This window comes from Vombatus ursinus, unplaced genomic scaffold (assembly GCF_900497805.2).
Source record: "Vombatus ursinus unplaced genomic scaffold, bare-nosed wombat genome assembly UNPS02010461.1, whole genome shotgun sequence".
Classification (NCBI taxonomy): domain Eukaryota; kingdom Metazoa; phylum Chordata; class Mammalia; order Diprotodontia; family Vombatidae; genus Vombatus; species Vombatus ursinus.
In genome coordinates this window covers 3,496,454-3,518,819 of record NW_020950239.1, presented here as the reverse complement: position 1 = coordinate 3,518,819, position 22,366 = coordinate 3,496,454, and the positions used below count along the sequence as shown (strand labels likewise).

General features: G+C 41.6%; 1 protein-coding gene across 1 annotated transcript in view; it reads right to left on the bottom strand.

Moving 5' to 3' along the window:
* INTU (inturned planar cell polarity protein) overlaps positions 1 to 22,366 on the bottom strand; it is a 69,124-nt gene that overhangs the window by 33,096 nt on the left and 13,662 nt on the right. The window contains exons 3-6 of the mRNA XM_027854607.1: positions 21,134 to 21,219; positions 10,895 to 11,098; positions 5,667 to 5,785; positions 214 to 303 (exon numbers count right to left, since the gene is read on the bottom strand). Of these exons, the coding sequence (XP_027710408.1) occupies positions 214 to 303; positions 5,667 to 5,785; positions 10,895 to 11,098; positions 21,134 to 21,219 (499 nt within the window). The remainder of the gene's footprint in view (positions 1 to 213; positions 304 to 5,666; positions 5,786 to 10,894; positions 11,099 to 21,133; positions 21,220 to 22,366) is intronic.

Here is a 22,366-nt window from a genome sequence, read left to right as displayed (position 1 = left end):
AAGACGTGGATTTGCTTACTAGGTGCACACCTAGTATATTCTAACAAAACCAAATGCAATCTCATGGCCCCTCTGCTATCTGTACAATACCTTTGAACACCAAACAGTTAGCTTTAGAGTAAAAACTGAATAGTTTAAATAAAATGTACCTTATGAAAAGTGTGTTATATGACTGATTTCAAAGCATAAAAGAAAAAAAAACATTCAACTTACTCTTCAGCAGGAAGTCCAATTAATAACAATTTGTCATCTTCTTTCCAGTAAGCCACATGTACTAGTTTTTCATTTAAAGAAAGTGATGAGCTAGAAAAATTAAGTCAGAAGGTCAGCGCATTTGCAAAGATTATGAAATGACAAACAAGTGGTCTTACTCATATAATACTATATATGATGTGCTTTGTGGATTAAATACTTAATGAGCTGATTCCCTGAAATATGACTGTGACACAGGAGAGGTGAGACATTATTTGTGAACATGTTATAAGTTTTTCGGAAATATATTTTAATATCAGTCAGTGGCCAAGAATATGTTGATGCAAAATGGAAGTTTTCTGTTAAATATTTACACAAAACATTTCTATACAAAGAGCTTTCAGACCAGTCAACAATATTATAATGTTTGAGTGCTCTCAGTCAGAAATAAATAAATAATGCATGGCATAATTAACCTTACAACTCAACAGGAATATCAGATCATATTTACTGAACCTCTCCTGGGTGCAGAATACTGGATTAAGGTCCGCAGGATTTCCAGCTACGGGGACTTGAGAGATTAACTCCCTCATTTTGGGTTTTTGGAAACCGAAGTCCAGAGAAGGCAATGATTGCAGACAGATGGGTGTGTGCTTTCATGCAATCTGGAATTAATGAATAAGACGGCCTCTCTGTGATGTCTGGTTTTGGGATCCTCGGCCTTTGTGGTGTATGGTCACGCTTTGGCACTGAGGGCGTTACTGTTGCTCTGGGCCTCCAGGTTCAAAGCCTGGGAGCCCTCCTTGGCTCTTCCTATCCTCTCTTCCCCCTAATGCCCATCAGCGACAAGTTCTCTTTATCGCAGCTCCCCGGTATCTCCCAGGCATCTCCCACATCCCTCTTCTCAGCTCACACGCAGCCTTTACTCTTGTTCAGGCCCTCAGAACCTCTTGCCGGGACACCTGCAACAGTTTCGTGATTATTGTTTCCTGCTCTGGTCTCTCTCTTCTCCAATCTCTCCTCCACCCAGCTGCCAAAACACAGAGCTGAACACTTCTCCCTCCCTCCACGAAAATGCAGTGGCTCTACACCGCATTAAGGACGAAATACAAAATCTTTACACTGGCATATAAATCCTATTGCAATCTACTCTCACTTATCTTTTCCAGTCTCATTTCATGATTTCCCTTTATACACCCTCAGTTCTAGTCAAAGTGGCCTGCTAGATGTTTGTTGTATGTGGTACCAGCTAAAAGCCAACCAGCAATGTAATGGTTGAAGGCTCTTCTCCCACCACCCCCCACCATAGGAACTCACTCTGTTGCTCACTTTCCTCTGACACGTCGCCGTTTTGGCAAGTTGAGGCTTTCCTAAAGGGAGGATGGCTGCTATACTCAATACCTTCAAGGTCGTAGGGTTAAACTTTGTGGGTAACTATTTCTACTAACACAGTAGTTTATGAGCCCCCACCAGTGTAGTTCCCATGAATAGAGCTCTCACTAATACTTAATTAACAGTAACAACAACAAAAAAAGTAACCAAAAAACAGCAACCAAATAACATAATATTTATATAATATTCTACTAATAAACCTGAATCACATTCCCCCTCCAATGTGTAGTGTGTCCATGGGGAGAGTGGTCATTACACTTAAAAGTCCTAGGGTAGTAAGTCACACATGTGGCCAGGACAACTCATAACTTTGGAACTGTAGACTTCAATATCATCTCTGTCTAAGGAACGGTCCATAAAAGTTCCTTGATGAGACTAACTTCTGTGTGAACAAATGCTTCTATTGCTAAGCTGAAATCAATCACCAAGTATTTATTAAGCACTTCCTATTGCCAGAGCACTGGAGATACAAGTACAATGAATGAAATAATGCATACTTGCAATGAATTTACATTCTAATGGGGGGATTGGGAGGAGATTGATTCGTGCTGTGCTGGACTACAACACTTTGCTACACATGGCATTTTAGGTGGATGCATTGATCTGCTGGTCTGAGGCTTCTCTGATGCTCTGCTTTTATGCTGTTCCACTTCTCAGCTGGGCTTGCTCCTGGACATCAACTCTATGCCCATCACTACTAGCTTCAAGCTTAGATGATGCCTCCAGATGAAACAGCGTCACGAACTTTTAAGGAAAGGCAGCAACTCTCATCCTGATACCAGCAAAGGCTTCTCTAATTCTGCAACTTTGGCAGGATTCTTCTCCTCCCCCACTTCTCAGCCACAAAAGGCACAATGGAGAAAAGTATCTTCTTTCTTTCCTCTTCTCTTTGTCTCAGAAGCAAATTTGCAACAGAAAACCGTATCTTTTCTACACACCTTCTTCTTAGCAAGAGTTACCAGGGGGCAAAGGATAGGCTTTCTATAAGCCACAGCAGTGTCAGAACACTCAACAACTTGTTTTCTCACAACACCAAATAAGACTTAGGCCCCAGAAAGGAGAGCATCAAAGACTACCACGTCACCCCCCTCCCCTGCCTCCATATAAATGAAATGCTATCTCCTACCTGCAGGACATGTACAAGGATTACCTCATGTCTGGAATGCAAACTCTCCTCCCTCTGCCTCAAGGATCCTCCCCTTTCTCTGAAGCCTCCTTCATGAGCCCTTTCCTGATTTCTCCCAGTTACTAAGACTTTCTTGTTGGCTCTGACATTACTTTACCTTACTTCTACAGACTTCAGATTTACATATTGGTGTCCTTAAAGTTCCATGAGGGCAGGGACGGTTTAACTTTTGTCTTGCATCCTCAGTGCCTGGCACAAGGCCTCACACTTAGGTGCTTACACTGCATATTTTTCCCCTCATAAGTCAATTCAATTAAGCATTTACTAAGCACCAGCCCAGCACCAGAAATGAATACTTCCTTAGTAACCTAAGCTTGGAGTGAATTGTTTCAGCTGAAGTATGAAGTCATAAGGGAGGCTTCAAGGGGTTCATAAGTTAGTATGAGATGAGAGAAGAGAGGCTATCTTTGTGGAAAGCTTTTAGTGACTCTGAAAGGGAGGGTAGATGCGGCCTGAAGGGATGGTAGGCACTGTGCTGAGCAATGAGTTCTAATACAAGCAATTAAGACAATTTCTGCCCTCTGGGAACTTATATTTGGACGTGGTAAGACAACACACAAGGAGACTAGAAAGGGGAGAAGGGAATTTGAGTTACACAGTGGCATGCACCGGGGTTACCTAGGAAGTGGTAGTGAGGCATGGTTCTGGAAGAAAAGTAAAAATTTCGCCTATTGGAGCCTAACCTTCCACGGGTAGAACCAAGATTTTAGTGGGAGACATGAGGATGATGGCACAGAGATGGCCAGACCAAGAACTTAAAGTAAGACTAATACCAATACTTTTTCTAAATGCTTTTTCTAGGTTCTAAAGAATGACACAGACAATTTAAAAATGATTTCTATTCTTAATGAGAGCAAGAGACAGTGGCCCCTCATAGAGGTGAGGAGACACATAAACAGAGTAGCGCCCAAGCCATGCTTCCCAAGTAAAGACCTGACATTTCCGTGATGAATTCAAAGACTTGGGGTCAATATAACTTTATGAAAGATTAAGGTTTCTTTTTTATTATGAACCTGACAACCATTTACAAGTGTAAACATTCCCATATGTAAGAAAAAAATGGAAAAAGAAGCTTTTATATAAAATAATGTACCTCTATTATGTACAACTTTTAATAATAATAATAATGAGGATGATGACTGCTAACATTTATATCGCACTTAATATGTGCTAAATGCTTTACAATATTATCTCATTTGATCCTCACAAGAACCCTGAGATGTAGGTGCTATTATCATTCCCATTTTACAGATGAGGAAACAGGTTAAGTGACTTGCATCAGGTCACACAGCTAATAAGTATCTGAGGCCAGATTTGAACTCAAATTTTCCTGACTCCAGACCCAACATTCTATCCACTGAGCCACCTAGCTGCCCCTAGAAAATTATGTATTATATTTAACACAGCAATAACAACATTGTACTGCTTGTTTGTCTGTGTTCCCTTCTGGACTTCCTACTATTTTCGTCCGTGTTTTTTAAGATGTTTCGATGATGTTATTTTCTTTATTCTTCTTTTTTTTTTTTGGCATCACTATATTTACTCTTCTACTTCTCCAGCTATTAACTACTGCCTCCCTACACTCTGTCCCCAGATGCCCTTCCTTGTAAAAAAAATAGAAGTCTAATTAAGGAATACAAAGAGATAGATGGGTCATGCTTGAAGATGTATGATGCATTCTACCACTCCTGGGCCATTATCTCTCTGATAAAAGGTGGAAAGTATGATTTTAACATCTAGTCTTCTGGGGTCATATTTGGTAACTGAAATGATCTGATTTCTTAAAGTCTTTACAACATTGTGATCATTCAGAAAGGTGATGGATTCAATATGCAAAATGAGACATACATTTTGGAATACAGACAATGTAGGAATTTGTTTGGTTTACCTATTCATAGATTATGAGGATTTTGTTTTTCTTTTAAAGTGGTGGAGCTGGAGAGAAAGAAAAAAGGCTTCTTAATTAAAAAATAAAATGAAAATCTATAATATCGTATTCAATGTATAAACTGTCCTTCTGGTTTTGTTCACTCCTCTGCATCAGTTCATATAAGTCTTTTTGGGTTTCTCTGAACCTCCCCTTTCATCACTTCTTAAGGGGCAATAATATTCCATTGAAAGTCAGGCTTGTTCTCAACTCAGATCTGTGACACAGCAGACTCATGGCCAGGAACACACACCTTCCCACTCATGAATGCCAGAAGGTGGACTTCCAGACCCCTCAGACCCAGCAGAGGACTTGTATGTCATCCTATAGGCAACAGTAGTCATGGGAGCTTCTGAAGAGGAAAGATGGCAGACCTGTGCTTTAGGAATATCGATAAGGCAGCTGTATAGAGGGAAGGCTGACTAATTCAGAGTGGTTTGCAGAATGTGCTGGCACATGTGTCCGGGAAGTGTGAAGAGTCAGTGTGTGTAGTAAGTAGAAAGTTCTGGATCTGGAGTCAGAGGGCTTGGGTTTGAATCTCACCTTTCATGTTTACTACTTATATGAACTCTGTCAAATCACTTAAATTCTTTAGGTCTGAAATGAGGAGCTTGGTTCAGGTGACTTTGTAGGTCCCGATAAAGGCTAAATCCTATGATCCTAATTGAGGAATCTGAAAAATCCTGGATTTAAATGAACTGGAAATAGTGGAGAAAATCTGGGTTTAAATTGGACAAGTCATCTTCAGTTTTTTTCTCTGAAAAATGAAGATGGTTCCTTTTGGTTATAAATCCCATGAGCCTAGTTTTTAAAAGGCCTTATCAATGAAAGCTTCTTAGAGGAAAAGACATTTTGGGGTATTTTTGCTAATGTGATTGTTCCTTTATTGGCATTTTTCTCTCATCAACAATAAAAAAGACACTTTGCAAAGCAGAAAAAAATTACAGTTAAATAAAAATTAGTTATTACCTGGTAACATGTGTCCCAGCTACATTTTCCAGCATGTCACAGAGGGTTAGAAATATTCCTCTTACACTTTTAAGTTTCTGAGATGCTTCAGATGTTGGGTAATGGTAAAGAATTTCCTGCTGTTTAATTGACAAGAATTAAAGACATAATCAGTGATACTCAAAATTGCTAAGCCAGTTTTCCAACTTGGAAACTTCATAGTTTAGAAGTCCCATGCAAAACAGCCAAACTGTTACTTAATGCTAGTAACACATCAAATTGAGATTCAGACTTGGAAATTCGATCTTTGTTTTCTAGTATGTTTCACTCAACACTTGGGTTCTCAAAGGTAGGTAGGACAAGTATCTAATCTGGAAAGATCTCGAGAATGGATGACCTGGTGATGTGTATGTGTGCGTTGTCTGAGAACCACATTGGTTACCTTAGGAGATTGCCACTGGCAGGCTGGCTGCAGGGTAATGATGTCCTGGGCCATAGCAATTCCTCATGAACATTACTGAGTTCTAGAAGAGTTGAGATCAGGACTGATGGGGGGGAATATCCACACATTGAAATCACACATCCTTTAAGTATTTCTAACATACAAAAAAAAATCCACTTGCAAATTAAGTTAAAGGCAACAAAACTGTATTATGGTGGAGATACACACACTAATTAGTGATATTATGTGGTAAGAATTCAAATTAAACTTCCAACTCTTTTTCAAATCTAGAAAACATTCTTGACCAAAATTTTACTTCTATTTCTTTATACACACATTCTTATAGAGCTGGAACTAATCTTGGGCAGTCAGGGGTTTGTCCCAGAAGCCAACGTACCCAGGGGCATGCTTTCTACTTCCTACTTCCAATGCTGACCCCCTGGATGGCCCACTCCTCAACCAGGTCGTGGGGCTGCCACAGCACAGGGTCCTGCGGCCATCTTTCAACAGGACAGTATGATACACACCTGCCCCCCACCCCCTCCAGCTGAGATCAATTCCAAAGGTGATGTGACTACTATCACCTGGCCTTCCTTCCTCTCTCCCATAGTAAACTTAGCCCTAGCCTCCTCCAGGCACTATCCTCCTGTGCTCTCCCTTTCTATTGTAGCTGGTGAAGAACTTCACTCAGTTGCAGTATAAAAATCTGGAAAAACTGTCAGATTTATTATAAGAGGACCTAATATTGCTCTGTCAGTTCTCTGACCTGTGAGATCTTTCAGGGCCTCAGACTCTTCACCTGTCATTAGTAGATGCCCTCTCTGGTTCCTTCCATGTTTAATCTATGATCTCAGGATTTTAGATTTCTTCCTTTCACACTCCTTCTATCTTCGGGGGCTCATGGAAACCCAGCTCTTCTCCTAAAGACCCCACGTCCCTTGGCACTCTTTCAAAGGCTGTGACACCCTTGACTTACAGGCACCCCCCAATGCCATTTGCAGACCCTTCCGCTGCGACCCTCACTCAGCCACGACTCTTTCTTTAAATCTACTCCATCCCATCCAGATCCCTGCTGCACTCATCCGAGGAGCCACAGGTCTCACTCTCGTCCCCTTCCTCCCCCCACACCTCGAAGCCCTCTAAACAGCCTTGCCTCCTAGGTCTTCACCCTTACCTTTCTCATCCTCTTTCTCTAACATGCCACAACCACAGATAGAAACAGTCATACCCTGGATACCACCCTTCTCCTGGAGCTCCAATAATTTTGCCCCGGGTGATGAAACTCCTGGTAACAGCTTGGATTTTCATATGTAACTCTTAGAAATCATTCTGAGGCCAAATTTGAACTCAGGGCTTCCCTGACTCCAGGCCCAGTGCTCTAACCACTGCACCACCTAGCTGCTCTATGTGAGAAGTTTAGGCACACCACAAATATGTAACAGTATCAAAAGACCTAGAATCTGGAGAACTAGGTTCAAAATCCCTTCTCCAACACTTAACTAGTTATATGACAATGGACAAGTCATGACAACTTTGAGAGCCTCAGTTTCTTTGTCTGTAAAATGGGGATAATTCAATTCAATAAGCACTGATTAAGAGCCTACTGGGTGCGAAGTACTGTGCAAGGGGGATACAACGACCAAAAACAAGCAGTTCACACTCTCCAGGAGTCATACTTGTACTACCTGGCTGTTGGGGGAAAGTGGCTTGTCCACCTGAGAAGGATACACAGTCTGCGTCATCCTTAGTCTCATCACCAGTAAAAGCAGGGATACAGCACTTTATGTGAACCACGGGACAACCAGCCACACATTGATCGATTTAGTGCATCCTGGCTGAGGGAGTGGGGATAGCTGGAGAGTACTTTCTTCTATCATGACGATAGTTAAAAATAAGGAAAATAAAATAAAACCCTTTCAGACACCCCTGGAAAATTCATTCTGGGATAGAACTTTTCCTTTCATGTTTAGAGTTACAGGGATTGGAGCTGAGATTTTCTGGCTGTAAGGAGCCGCTGGATGAGGAAACGTCCCCCACCAAGGCAGGTTGGTTTCTGCTCTACAACTCCTAGTCTTCGAGAGCTGTCTAGAGCTCTGAGGGGGAAGTCATTTGCCCAGGGTCCCACAGCCAGTGTGCGCCCAAGGGAGGACTGAACCCAGGTCTTCCAGGCTCTGAGGCCTGCTCACTAACCACTCAATCACACTGCCTCTCCTATCGACGTGAAGCTTAAATGACATTACTAAATCCACAAAAAAGTGGCCATGCTGTTCATAATTAAACAACAAAATAAGCTTCTGAAAGGGTCATACAATTTCCTTCAGTTTCCACTGGCTTTCTGTTTCTTGGTTTGGTCTCTATGTACTACAAATAACTAGATGTCATTGTATGCGTGGCATTCCAGTTCCTACATATTTATAAAGATAATAATGTATTTGAAACACATCTGTTTTTAACATGTATTAAGTATTCTCACAATGTGCTATATTTTGGAAGTTCTGCTTAATAAACGATCTCTTGGAATGCTTCTAGAATTTAAACCAGGAGAATGATAAATCACCGTAAGTGAGATGCTTTTTTATGAATGAATGCCACTCATCTAATACTTGACTGAGCAAGAAGGATGTGCCACCATTATCCAAAATGCTAAAAACCAATAGAACAGGAAAGCTACCTCCTCCTCAGCTTAGTGCTGGGGAACACCTGCTGCAGAACAGAGGTCAAAGCATCCCAAGCTAAAAAAGCAAACATCTTATGAAAACTTTATTTAGTTAGTAACCAAAATGGTCTTGCTATGTTCTTTAGTAAATAAGGCATGCCAAAGCTTAGCAAAGGTAACAAAGACCTTTAGGGAAACTCCTTCTTTCAAACGTATTAAGTTTCCTTATTAAAAGATTTGGCAACTTCTATAAATCTTTAGCTGTCAGCCAATTTAATTAGCTGGGTTTTGAAGCACTTGTTAGTAGTGTGGCAATTAGTGGATTTTCTACACTCACCAATCTCAATAATGAAAGTGCGCCTCTACTAAACTTTGCCGTGGCGACAGGGCCAAGAAGAATCTTTTCTTGATCTACAAACAGAAATCTTCATGCTGTTCCTCTGAGAAACATCTATAGACTCTCCCATGGAAAGACATTCAAAAATGACAAAAGATCTTGGTCACATTTTACCTACCAATGAGCTAGAAGGTTTAAGGCTGTGCTTGCCAAACCCAGCTAGAAAGCATCTGTCCGTCTTGTGTGGTTTACAATGACAGAACTGAGGACCTAAGGTCTTCAAGCCCTCTCATTCCCAGAACACAAAAAAAGTGAAAAACAAACATGAACAAATCCCTCCTTTATCATTTCAGTGAATAACTTCATCTTGATACAAAAAGCAGACAAAAAGAAGCCCTTCCTTCTGATCAACCCAGGACTTCTGGCAAAGAAACATTTATTAGGTACTCTTTCAGCCTCTCAATTTGGCAGAAGCAAAGAGGTGTCATTGAACTCAAACTGGACCATTCTAGTGGTTTGCTAAATAGCCTTTCAAAGAAAAAATAAGATCTGTGATATCTGTTCAATAGTTATAAAATTAATACTATTACTTAATAAACTATAAACAAATCAATTACTTGGAAGGATGAAATTTATTTTTATTTGTTAATGCTCTAAGCAGATAGGATTGGCACTTGACTATGTCCTTACTCTGTCATATTGGGTAGGACCCTAGAAGCCCCTTTGATGTCTCACTCTGGCTGGAGGAGACCGTAGGTTTTCTAACGCCATGGAGCATCCATTTGGATGCAGGCTCAGGAATGGATTGTCATTTAAGGATTACCCTAACTACCCTAGTTCAGAGAGATTTTACTACTAGGGTTGGTAACCAGGTGATGAATTTTTTTGGTCACAGTAACTCATTCAATCATCCCCCAAGGCACAGAGAAGCTGTGATATGAGTTGGTAAGGACTCCTATACCAATGAAATTGTGGTTTCTTGAGGTAATGATGTGAGATGTGACATGCTACAAGGCTGCCTAGACAACTAAACCTAGAGTAAGAACACAGGAAAATTCATGTCACCCTGAAGATAATTACAACCCAGAACTATCTAATTATTCACCTAGAAACAAAGATACCTTGGAACCTAAGTACTTAAATTTTATTATTGTTCTTAGGAATTAAGAGCTCTGTTATACTATGGGATTTCTAAATCACCTATAAATTATTTATCATATTTCTAACCTTTTGGTATTAATGGGTCATTGAAAGAGAGATGAGTAATCAATCTAAACATCATTCATTAAGAAGACAAAGAATAGATCATCGACATTAAATTAACCATGAAATTTAAGATTTGAAAGTTCATATGGACTCTATGTTCCTTAATTCTCATTTATTATATGCCCCCAAATGGGTACATTTTCTAGGCTTTACAGGCTGCATGCTAGTTTTCACCTGCGTATTATCAGCTAGGAAAAAAATCCAACCATTTTCTCCAAATGAGAATATAAAGGCAGAAGATTTATTCCTTCTGAGAGGAGCTCATCTTCGGGGCTCTGGGCTGAGTGCTAACCAAGCCCTCACTCTTCCATGCAGGAGGTCACTCAAGTCAGACTTCCAATGAGACACCCAGTGGACTATGACGTTTATTTATGCAATTAAGAAAATCGAGTTCTGACACAGTTCTCTGCCTTCTCCTACAGCTCCATTACTCAAAGTGATTTAAAAAAAAAGTGAATTTATTTCCAGTGATTACTAACTCACACCCTGGAAAGTACCTCTTCGGCGGTTCATTATTTTCTCCCTGGGACCTGCTCCAGAACACCTACCTCTTCCTTCGATGTCTCAGAGTCCAGCTGGAGAGTGAGATACATGATGATGTGAGGGGTGCTTTGGAGATTCTGCTGAAGATTCTGGACCTCTTCACCCCAGAGGAGTCTGACTAAATCACTACCCGTTGTCTGGGCCTTCTTCTGTTTGGGTTGAATGGTTTCTTTTTGCCCCGAGTTTGCAATTTCAAATGTCAGTTTCACCTATTAATGAAAATAACTGTTTTGGTTTTTCAGCAGTTGTTTATTCCATGAACAAATAGAATGTAATACAGGCGTGCATAATATGTACATGTGCTGTTTATAAAATGCACACAAAGCGCATATAACTGATCATCCAAGAGGCAGAAACAGAGAAATTTTCTGCCTTTGAAAGGACCCACGGACCCACACTTCCCCATTACTTAGCATACTTCTTGACTACAAAGTAAAAAGAGTCTTCTCTAAATCTGAAAATCTGCTTACCTAAGCACATGGAAAACAAAGGCTAACACTGGATTTGCATTCAAATCCAGCTCTCCTACATACCCTCTGAGTAACTCTGGGCAAGTCTCTTAATTTCTGTGGGCCTCAGTTTCCCCATTTGTCAAATCAGGAGGTTGGGCTAAATGATCTTTAAGCTCCTATTCAGCTCTTTGATTCTATTTCTGTTCAATTTCCAGGTTTATTTAAAAAACAAACCAATGAGGGATAAAAACTAATAGTGAACATTTTTCAGTGCTCTGGGCATCCTTCTGAGACTTGCCATTGGTAAGTCTCCTTACCTGGGAGTTACTCATGTCAGTGCAACCCTGGATCCAGTCCCCATCCCTAATAAATGATATGTAATTCAGTAGTTTTATAAAAAACGACAGAAACAAATTTCTATTAAAACAAATTATTTGGGAATAATCAAACAGATTACAATACTTCCATTAAAACTTTGAAAGACTTAGTAACTGTGATCAACGTAATGACCAACCACTATTCCAGAAGGCTCATGATGACCTCCGGCATCAACAGTTAATTTTTATTCATAACCCAAACCTCAAAAGGGAAGGTTTTAGGGTTTTTCCTTCTCTAGCATTAATGCTTATGGATAGTTACAGTCAATGCTAGATGGCTGGGGCGATAGTAGCCCTTTCAGGAGATTGAGTGATTATCACTGTGTAGAGCTCAACTGAACTTAGCTGAATGGCCTTTCTATTGTCAGGCCTTGCTTTTGGGTTCTAAAGACAAGGGAAAGAAAGGAAAAAAACTGGGTCCAAACACCTCATTATGCATCCATACAAAGTGAGGAAGAAGGGGGTCAATCTTAGCAGTGATCAGTGTCCAGCCTGCTCAGCTGGAGAAGGCGAGCTGGGTAGGGTGTCAGGAGCTGCATGAGATGTTGGGATGTGGGTCCAGTTGTCGGACATCACCCGAGCTCCTCCACACCCAGCTCAGCTTTGAGCTTGGCTCAGTTGACTCCAGGGCCTTTGGCTTTCAGAAAGCTTTTAAAGAAATTTAAGAAGAAAAATAATAACAAATAACAGTCACATAATGGCTGCTTCCCAGCCACACTCCCCGAAGTCCTCTTTCTATGCAGAGCCAGAACTCGAGCTCCCTCTCTGGGACTCCGACTTCTAACCGGTGAGTAGTCACCATCTGTAGCTTGGACCAGAGCCACTGCTCCATGCATCCTTTTTTCTGTCCCATCCCACCTCTTAATTCCTTCCTATGTACTGTCATCCTCTAATCATGGTATTCTTACTCCTTGAGGGCCAGGACTGTTGGCTTGTATTTGTACCCCACTGTATTTAGCACAGTGCCCAGTACACAGTAAGTGCTTAATAAATGCTCTTTCATGAAAGTGCTTTATTTTTATAAAGTGCCCAATACAGGCTCATGAGTAGACAGGGCTTTCCTTATCCACATTTTACAAATGAGAAAACTAAAGCTCTGAGATACGCATGGAAATGATGGGGCCGGGTCTGAGACCTACATTTCTTGATTTACAGAACCACGCTCTTTCCAAGATCAGAACCTCATCTACTTATTTCAATTTAAAACCAGAGATGTACAAGGGATGTCCGAGATTTTCTAGTCCAAAATTCTGTTTTACAGATGAGGAAACTGAGGCCCAGAGAAAAAAAATCAGCTGCTGAAGGTCACACTGGTAGGAAGAAGCAAAGTAGATCATATTTCCCAAAATATAAAAATATGGTAACCTTTTTGGTAGTAGCAAAGAATCACAAATTAAAGGGGTACCTTTAATCTCTTTGACTGAACAAATTACATGATCCATGAATATAATGGCATGTCAAAAGAAATGATGAAAGGGATGGTGGTTTCAGAGAAGCCTGAGTTGAATCAATGCAGAGTGAAGCCAGCAGATAGAAGAGAACAGTTCATACAAAAATGACAACACTATAATGACAAACAACTTTGAAAGACTTAAAACTCTGCTCAGTGCAATGACTGATGATGACTCCAGAGGACCACTGAGGACCAATGCTATCCACCTCCTGACAAGAGGTAGTGACAGACCCAAGATGCAGAATGAGACATTTCTGGACATGACCAAGGTAGGGATTTATTTCGTTTGACTATTCATATTTGTTACAAGGATTTTGTGTTTCTTTTTTTTCCATTGGCAGGGAGGTGGGAGAGAGAGGGGGTTAGGGATAGCCTCCTCCCCACCCCCTCACCCCTGAAAATGAGTAGGGAACAGAAGGAAGGCCAGAAGGAATCACAGACAAGCAGGACATCTTTAAAAGTTACATGTTGAATTTATTATGTATCTAAGAAGAAAAACAGGATCCACATCATAGAGATTTGCAATTTCACGTACAATCCTTTCCTTCTGTTGCATAGTGGATATTGAAATGCTCATTATATTTGGTGTTTCTTAGGTTCAGAATGAAAAAATTAAAGTAAAATGGAAAAAAAAGGGCAAGACCCTACATAAAGAGGGAGAAAGAGGAAAAGGCCAACTGGGGCAATAGCTGTGGGGTTCAGTGGTAAAAAGGTGTCATAGTGCCAGTGATCTCTGAACTTGAAATTCCCGGGTCTGTCCCAGTTTCTTTGCCCAGTCTTTCAGGTTCAGAATTAGATTGGGGGCCCACAGGGATGTTGGTGGTAAAGTAGGGTGAGTCCTGAATTGAAACAGGGATCTGGCAAAGGATGGAGGGGATTTTGATGCTAGTGGCAGAAACTCTAAAGAGGAGAAACAATATGTTAGGCACTGATAGTACCCATGGGAACAAAAGACAAGAGGCCTGTGGGCATGGAAACAGGCCAGATGGTTTCTACTGGCCCGGAGAAGATCTGGGACTAAATGGGTCGCAGAAACCTCAGGGTAAGGTGCTTGATTCCAGTCGACACTGGGTAAACTGGGATTATGAAGGAAAGCTAAGCAAGGCAAGGTATGGAGATAGATCTATAAGAGAAGGAGGAAAAAAGTATGTCTGGTAGGGTTTTTGGTGAGGGGGTTAGATAGGGAGGGGCTCACTAAATGGGGACAGACACAAAGAACCTGGATTTGTATATTAATGACAAAAACAAAAACAAAAAAAAACAAGCAAAGCAATGATTTTTTAAAGTGAATCTATCCCATGTGGCTGCTACAACCAGGCCTGTTTGCTATCCCTGTGGAATAACAATCTGCTGGTGAATCGTAAATTAATTTTAACAGCAGCCTTCACAAACCACTCAACTTTCTTTCTGCTACAAACGAGCATTTTTCCCCTTAACTTTGTGGAGGGATGCAAAGAGCCCTGATTTGGGGCCGGGGAGCCCCAGTTCAGAGATTGGCTTCCCTACTAACCCCCGTGGGACCGCTTCCTCTCGGTGCCTCGGTTTCCTCCTCTGTAAAATCAGAAGACTGGACCAGAAGATCTCTGAAAGTCCCTCCTAGCTCTGAATTTCTGATTCTGTGGTTCCTCCTCATCCATCCATTATCAACCGACCCAAAATGCAACAGAACCTCAATTAAGAGTTGAGAAAGAATTTTTCTAGTCCCTGACCTTCTGGCATGGCCAAAGCTGGTTCAGCAACCCAAGAATGTTTACACTTCAGGCTGATGGTCTGGGTGGTGGGTTACATGCAGAGCTACGTGTAAACAGAAATCAGTGAATTGATTTCAAGCATAATTACAGGGAATAAAACAGTAAGAAGTAAACAACAAAAGCTATTTTTTAAAAACCAGTCAGCATTGTGGCAGATATGTATATATTAGGTATATATATATATATATATATACACACATATATAAATGTACATGTATCTCTATGTATACATACATACATGTCTCTATATAATACATATACACACATATACATACACACACACATATGAAAAAAAGCTAGGCGTGGAGTCACAGGACCTTTGTTCAAGACCCAACTCTACCCCCTTCTAATTGTATGACCTGGGTCAATTACTGGGCCTCTCTGGGCCTCAGTTTCCTCATTTGTAAAGTGAAAGGGTTGGACTAGTTGATCTCTAAGGTTCCTTTCAGCCCTAAATCTGACTATCAAGTTGGTTTTATGCCTCCTAAAGCTCACTGGCTTTCTTCCATCCCTCTGAAATAGCTGATCGATTACTGATAGAAAAGAGCAATGTCTCTTTTAATTCTGGCATGATGGAAGACACAGTATTTGACCAGGGTCTTGTTGCCTCTCAAGACTGACTTTATTAACACATTTAAATCATTTTAGTCATTGTGTATGCTGTCCCTTTAAGGCCACATTCATTAGCAGAAAACTTCCAGCCTGTGACAATTTTCAGCACAATTGGGTTCTGGTTCACAATCCCTGAGAAAGCTGTCGCAATAATTCAGGGCAATGGTAGTGAGAGCATGGAGGGGTCCTGGCAGGCTAGTATTTGGTTAGGGAGCCTGTATTTGTAAAGAGGCCCACAAGCCCCAAACCTATATACGTGAGCTTTGAGGTCTGGGCAGTTACTTTCTAAAAAGTCCATTTCACAGAGGCCTTTTGTCTACACTGCCGTCCCCCAAACCCAGATTGAGCCCTCCCTGGTCCCAAAGAAGCAAAGCCACAGTGACTGCATCAGAGAAGCGAAGACAGTCCCCTGCCCTTCTGCCTGAGGAGGGAGGACTGTCCCAATACCCACTCTCTGAGACCATCACTGGGTTTTCAGTAACTCAGAGCATGGCAATTTCTTCATTTACACTGTTAAGTCACTCTAGACGCTGCTCTGTCTCTTTCTGTATTGGCTCCTATAAATCTCCCTATGCTTCTCTGAGTTTCTCCAGTTCATGATTTCTTGAGATGTGGCCAGGCCCTGCTCACGGCTGGCATGGGGGGGGGCCATCACCCCATCTCCTACCTCTTTCCTAGGGTTATGGATGCTCCAAAGTCACAACACAGGCAGCTGGAGAGGGGACTTAGGGAACCGTAGAAAATTAACTAATTAACTGGGAAAAAAAGAATCACTTCAGCTAATTATCAGGATGTAAAATGAACCCACACAAATCATCAGCCTTCCTACCCACCACCAATAAAACCCAGCCAGAAGAAACAGAAAACTACAGAATGTATAAAATAAACATGCATCCAGGTGGCAGTCCACCTACCAAGGTATACAAGAGAACTCTGTGAATATAATTACAGAACATTCCTTAAAGAAATAAAGACAGATGTGAATAGTGGAAGAGATATCCATTGACACTGTTGGGCTGGGCTAACATGATAAAAATGACAATACTGCCCAAGGTACTTTGCGTATCCAGTACTGTTTGATACCTAACGCAACCATGGCTAGGGGAAGAGTTCACGACCACACAAGGGACAGAGGGGATCTTGGAAGGATAAAATGGACAATTTGATTACATAAAATCGCAAAGCTTTTACCCAAACAAAATGAACACAATTAAAATGAGAAGGGACACTGGGGGAAAAATCTTTACAGCAAGTTTCTCTGAAAAAGGTCTAATATCCAAGTTATATAAGGAATTGATTCAGATATATAAGAACAAGGGCCATTCTCCATATGAAAAATGCTCCAAATCACTAATAATTAGAAAAGGGAAAATTAAAATAACTCTGAAAGCCCACCTCATGCATAACAAAATTGGCAAAAAAAAAAAAGAAAGAAAGAAAGAAAGAAAGGAAGGAAGGAAAGAAAGAAGGAAGAAAGAGACAATTCTTGGAAGAGTTGTGGAAAAACAGGCACACTAATAACACGGTGGAGCTGTGAAGTGGTCCAAGCCTTCTGGAAAGCAATCTGGATCTATACTCCCAAAGTTATTAAATTGTGCACACTCTTTGCCTCTGATATACCACTGCTAGGACTAACCTAAGGAGATTAAATAAAGAGGAAAAGGACTCCTATGTACCAAAAAATTTATACGATTTTTTCTGGAGTGGTAAGGACCAGAGTGGGCCCTACCCCCTCAGTCCCACCTCCTTGCGAGGCTTCCTAATGAAGTTCAAACTCCTTGGGCAGGCATCAATGGGGATATCAAGGTGGACACCCCTCTGTCTTTCCACCCTTATCTCATCATTCTTAATCCCCTGGTGGACCGTGATTCAGACAACCTGGACTCCTTGCCATCGTCCGACACAGAGAGCCCGTACATTCACACCATTGTGCACTCACTCCCTTCCCTAAGTCTGGAATGCCATCTTACTGATCCATTTTTTTGCTTATTATTTACAAATACCACTTTCTCCTCCATGAATGAAGCCTCCCTGATCTCCCTAGCTGATAAATGATCTTTGCTTCTCTGATGTCACGTTGTCATTTGAATGCACCTCTCATGCAATCAGGTATTATCTTTTAATACAGTTTCCTGCTCTCCGAGAGCACAGGAATCTTGCTTCATCTAAACTCTCTATCTTTCCCAGAGCTCAGCACAGTATTTTCATAGCCTTCAGTAAATATTTGTTGGAATGAATCGCCCAAGTTCATAGGTAGCCAAGGACAAGACCAGGATGAAAGGCAGGTCTTCTGACTCCTGAGAGAGTCCAGTGTTCTTTCCGTTACACAGCCTTGTCTCCCCACAGCGTGCTTTTGTTTAATGATGACAACACTCAGGAGACTTTATTATACATTTTCCTATTTAGGTATAAATTGTAAGATGATAGAGATTTAAGAGTCAGAAGACTTGGGTTTCAATCCTGGCTCAGCCTGGGTGATGCCGTGCGAGTCAGCTCTCACCTCTGGGGCTCAGTTTCCTTCTTTGTGAAATGAGGAGGAGTATTACCACCTTAAAGTTTGCAAAGTTACTCACACATATTATCTTATTCTTAGACATCTGTTTTCAAACATCCCTGCCAGTCCTAGACCCTATGACCCCATGACATTTAGCCATTTCCAGATCAATGTGTGAAGGTCTCTCCATAGTACTGTACTCTATAAACTTTAATTTTTTTAAAAAATTTTTAATTTTTATGCAATTGGGGTTAAGTGACTTGCCCAGGGTCACGCAGCTAGTAAGTGTCAAGTGTTTGGTCTGAGGCCGGATTTGAACTCAGGTCCTCCTGACTTCAGGGACAGTGCTTTATCCACTGCACCACCTAGCTGCCCCTCTACAAACTTTAAAGAGCCATGAATATGTCCGTCATTGTCATCGTCGTCCTCATCCTCATCCTCATCACCACCACCACTACCACCATTATCACTTACACACAGGCATCATATGGTTTTCCACTGCCCTTTGGGTAACACGCAGCTTTGGTTCTCCTAAGATCACAGTGCCCCATGATCAGTAGCCACGAAGCATTACCAGAAGAATATTGGTGTTTAAAAGATGGGGACTTACATCAGGGGAAGTACAGCTACTAAATGCTAGGGTACTGGCTTTTGAGAAAGGATACAGGTGATCTCTGGTTAAAAACAAACAACTGTGGTAGTTTATTTAGGGCAAGAGAATTCTCTCCACCCACCCCAATACCTATTCCTTCTTTCCTAAATAACTGCTGGCCAGTGGTTGGGAGAGATATACCCACTGGTTTTATTTTCAGCTATCAATTTCCAGTGAGAACTATGGTGAAATTTGGACTTAACAGAAGAAAGGAGAAGGGCATCATAAAAAGGAAACACTTCTCCAAAGACAAGGCAAAAAAGGTCTTGAGGCCCATGTCAGATAAGGCTTTCCCAAAGAAGAGCTATAGGCATCCAGCTGTTGAAGGGGCTGCAGGAAGACAGGCACATTGGGGCACTGCTGGTGGAGTTGTGGTCTGGTACAGCCACTGTGGAAAGGATTTGGGAATGATACTCGAAAAGTCACTAAACTGGGCATATCTCTTGATTCATCAATATCACTGCCACGCTTTCGCCTAGATCAAACAAAAAGGAAAAGGCCTTACACATACAAAAATATCGACAGCAGTTCTTTCTGTACTGGCCAAGAGCTAGAAGCCAAGCAGCCAACTGGAGAATGGCCGAACCAGTTACAGTCTATGAATATATTGGGATATTGTGACATAAGAAATGATCAGAGGGATGGTTTCAGAACAAAAAACTTGTACAGTGAAATGAGCAGAACCAGGAGATCAAGCAATTTATATAATAACAGCAACACTATAATAACCGACAACTCTGAAAGACTTAAGCACTTTGCCAATGTAATGACCAACCAGGAATCCAGAGGACTGATGATGAGGTGGGCTCTCTACCTCCTAATAAGAAGTCATGGGTTCAAGATGCAGAATGAGAACCATAGTCGGGGTCTAACAAATATATTTGTTTGTTTTACTTGATTAGACTTATTTGCTTCAAGGATTGTATTTGCTTCAAGGATTGTGGCAGGAGTGGGGGTGAGCTAACATCTGTGTTGCAAAAACAAACCACAAGGAATAAAAGAGGGTCACAGCAGTATTTTTAAAATCCACAGAAGGAGGCCTGGAGGGAAACACAAACAAGTATAATAGCTTTAAAAGTGATACAGAATTTGTGTGTGTGTGTGTGTGTGTGTGTGTGTGTGTGTGTATGTGTGTGTGTGTATTTAAGAAGATGTTGTACATAATAGAGATTCACGGTTTCCCATGAAAAAGAATGACAGTCATCACTCTATAAGTAGAGTACAAAAGACAGAGCGCTACCCTTGGAGTTAGAAGGCCTGGGCTTGAGTCCTGCCCTGGACAGTTACTGGCCACGTGACCCTGGGTTAGCCAGGCAACCTCAGTTTACTTATCTTTAAAAAATGAAATAATGGCACCTGGGGTAGTGACTTCACAGGTTTTTGTGCAGCTAAAATGAGAAAACATTAGGTAACCTATTATTCAAATTTTAAAACACAATAGTCAGTTATGATCAACAACTAGGTGGTGCAGGGGATACAGCACCAGGCCTGGAGTCAGGGGAACCTGAATTCAAATCTGATCTCAGATACTTCCTAGCTTGGTGACCCAGGGCAAGTCACTTCACCCTGTTTGCCTCAGTTTCCTCATCTGTAAAATAAGCTGGAGAAGGAAATGACAAACCACTCCAGTATCTCTGCCAAGAAAACCCCAAATGGGGTCATGAAGAGTTGGACATGACTGAAAAACAACCGTACAAGAGGAAGTCAATTTTGATTACCACTTACTGTCTCAACTATCAACTCATGCGGCACTCCATATTGTCTGGGAAGAGGATTTAGTCTCCTGCCCAGTTAAAACGAAATATTTTCCTCACATCCAACCAATACCAGGCACCCTTACAAAAAAGGGGCAGCTAAGTGGTCTTAGTTGGTTACAGTAATGTCATCAGGACAAGGGACAGCAACCCTATTACAAAGTACTCGGTGACCTGATTAAGGTCATTTTTGGGGTAAAATGCTGAAGCTCAGGCAAGTGGAAAGACTGCTATTCCAACACTGTACAAGGTATGCAAATAGTAAGTACCTAAACAAAATCCTCAAGAGTGAGGTTAAACCATGTGATAGAAGGCTTAAGAAGAGAGTAATTAAGTGAAAAAATCCCCAGCCATCTGCTAACATAACTTACATGATTATAGAGATTTTATGATGTCAGAAAAGAGTGCCTGTCTATGCTGGCTTAAAAGGACAGTTTCTATGATTATTAACTAGATCCTTGTGCAATCATAATGTAATTCCCTGTTGTCGCTTTACTAAAGAAGAGTTTGATTTGTAGAAACAATGCCCACCTCTAATAAAAAGGGAATCATGTTATTCCAACCTGAAATTTTAAAACTTCCAGAACTCAAAAGATCAGAATGTGAAGAGAATACATCGGGCTTTTTGGTATTACTATGTCTTTAAGAGATAGCTTTAAAAGTGTTAAACATTCAGAATAATAGACAGAAGGGTGGTACCTGCATAGGGCCTGGAATGCAAGATAAAACTCTCTCTATGTTTTCTGAGGTCACATCTACGTCGTTTACAGCGGCAAGGGTATCACCTGAAAACAAGAATATGAAAGAAGGTGAGGAGAGCCACAGAATTAGGGGGTTTTGAGGCTGGAAAGGACCTTGTTAATACTTTAGTTCAACCCTCCTCATTTGACATATAACAGAGAAGCGCAGTGGCTCCTGGGTCCCTCAACTCCCAGGCCAGGACCATCTTCTCATTTCTCATGACCTCCTCCTCCACCCCACCGCAGCCACACACAAAGATGGTCAGACCCAAGATCGTGCCATCGCTCACAAACGTGACAATTCCATGTTCACAAACCCTGACAACAACCTACTGTCATCCTACCTCTCCCCTCTCCAAACCCTGCTCTTTATCGTTACCAGGACCTCCACTGCCTCCCAGTCCTCACTTCTTTCCCAGGTCACCTCTCCTGCACGGGCTACACTCTCCTTACTTTCTCATCTTGACCCCTTGGGAAACCAGTTCAGCTCTGCACTGTCCCCTTCTCCTGAGTCCCGTTCCTTTACCGGATCACCAATTTTGCCTTGCTAAGCCTCAGCCTCAGACCCCTCCCATCACACACTGTCTTTGCTTCTACACGTGTACTGCTGAAGAAAGCTGGAGAAGATCAGAAAACTGTGTTGATTAGATCCATCACAAATCTGTGTAACCCAACCTCCACTGGACCCTCACCGCTGCTAGGCAGTCCTACTGGACCTCCCTTACCAGTGCACTCTCCACTCTCCACAGCAGCTCTTCCAAACCTTGTTATTGTTTTTATTGTTATTGTTCTGTCACTTTTTAGTCCTGTCTGACTCTCTGTGACCCCATTGGGGGTTTTCTTGGCAAAGATACTGGAACAGTTTTCCATTTCCTTCTCCAGTTCATTTTACAGATGAAGAAATTGAGGCAAACAGGGATAAGTGACTTGCTCAGGGTCACATGGCTAGTAAATGTCTGGGGCTGGATTTGAACTCTGGAAGAGGAGTCTTTTTGATTCCAGGCTCGGTGCTTTTTGCACTGCGCCATCTAGCCACCTTCTCATCCCTCCCCTCCCTAAACTGTCTTAGAAGAGAATCTTGCCTCACAGTTCACTAAAAAACAGAGGCCATTGGCCAAGAGCCCCCTCTTCTCCCCTCTTCCTCATCTCCCATCACTCTGATGCCTCTGCCACTTGCCTTCTTCTTACCTGG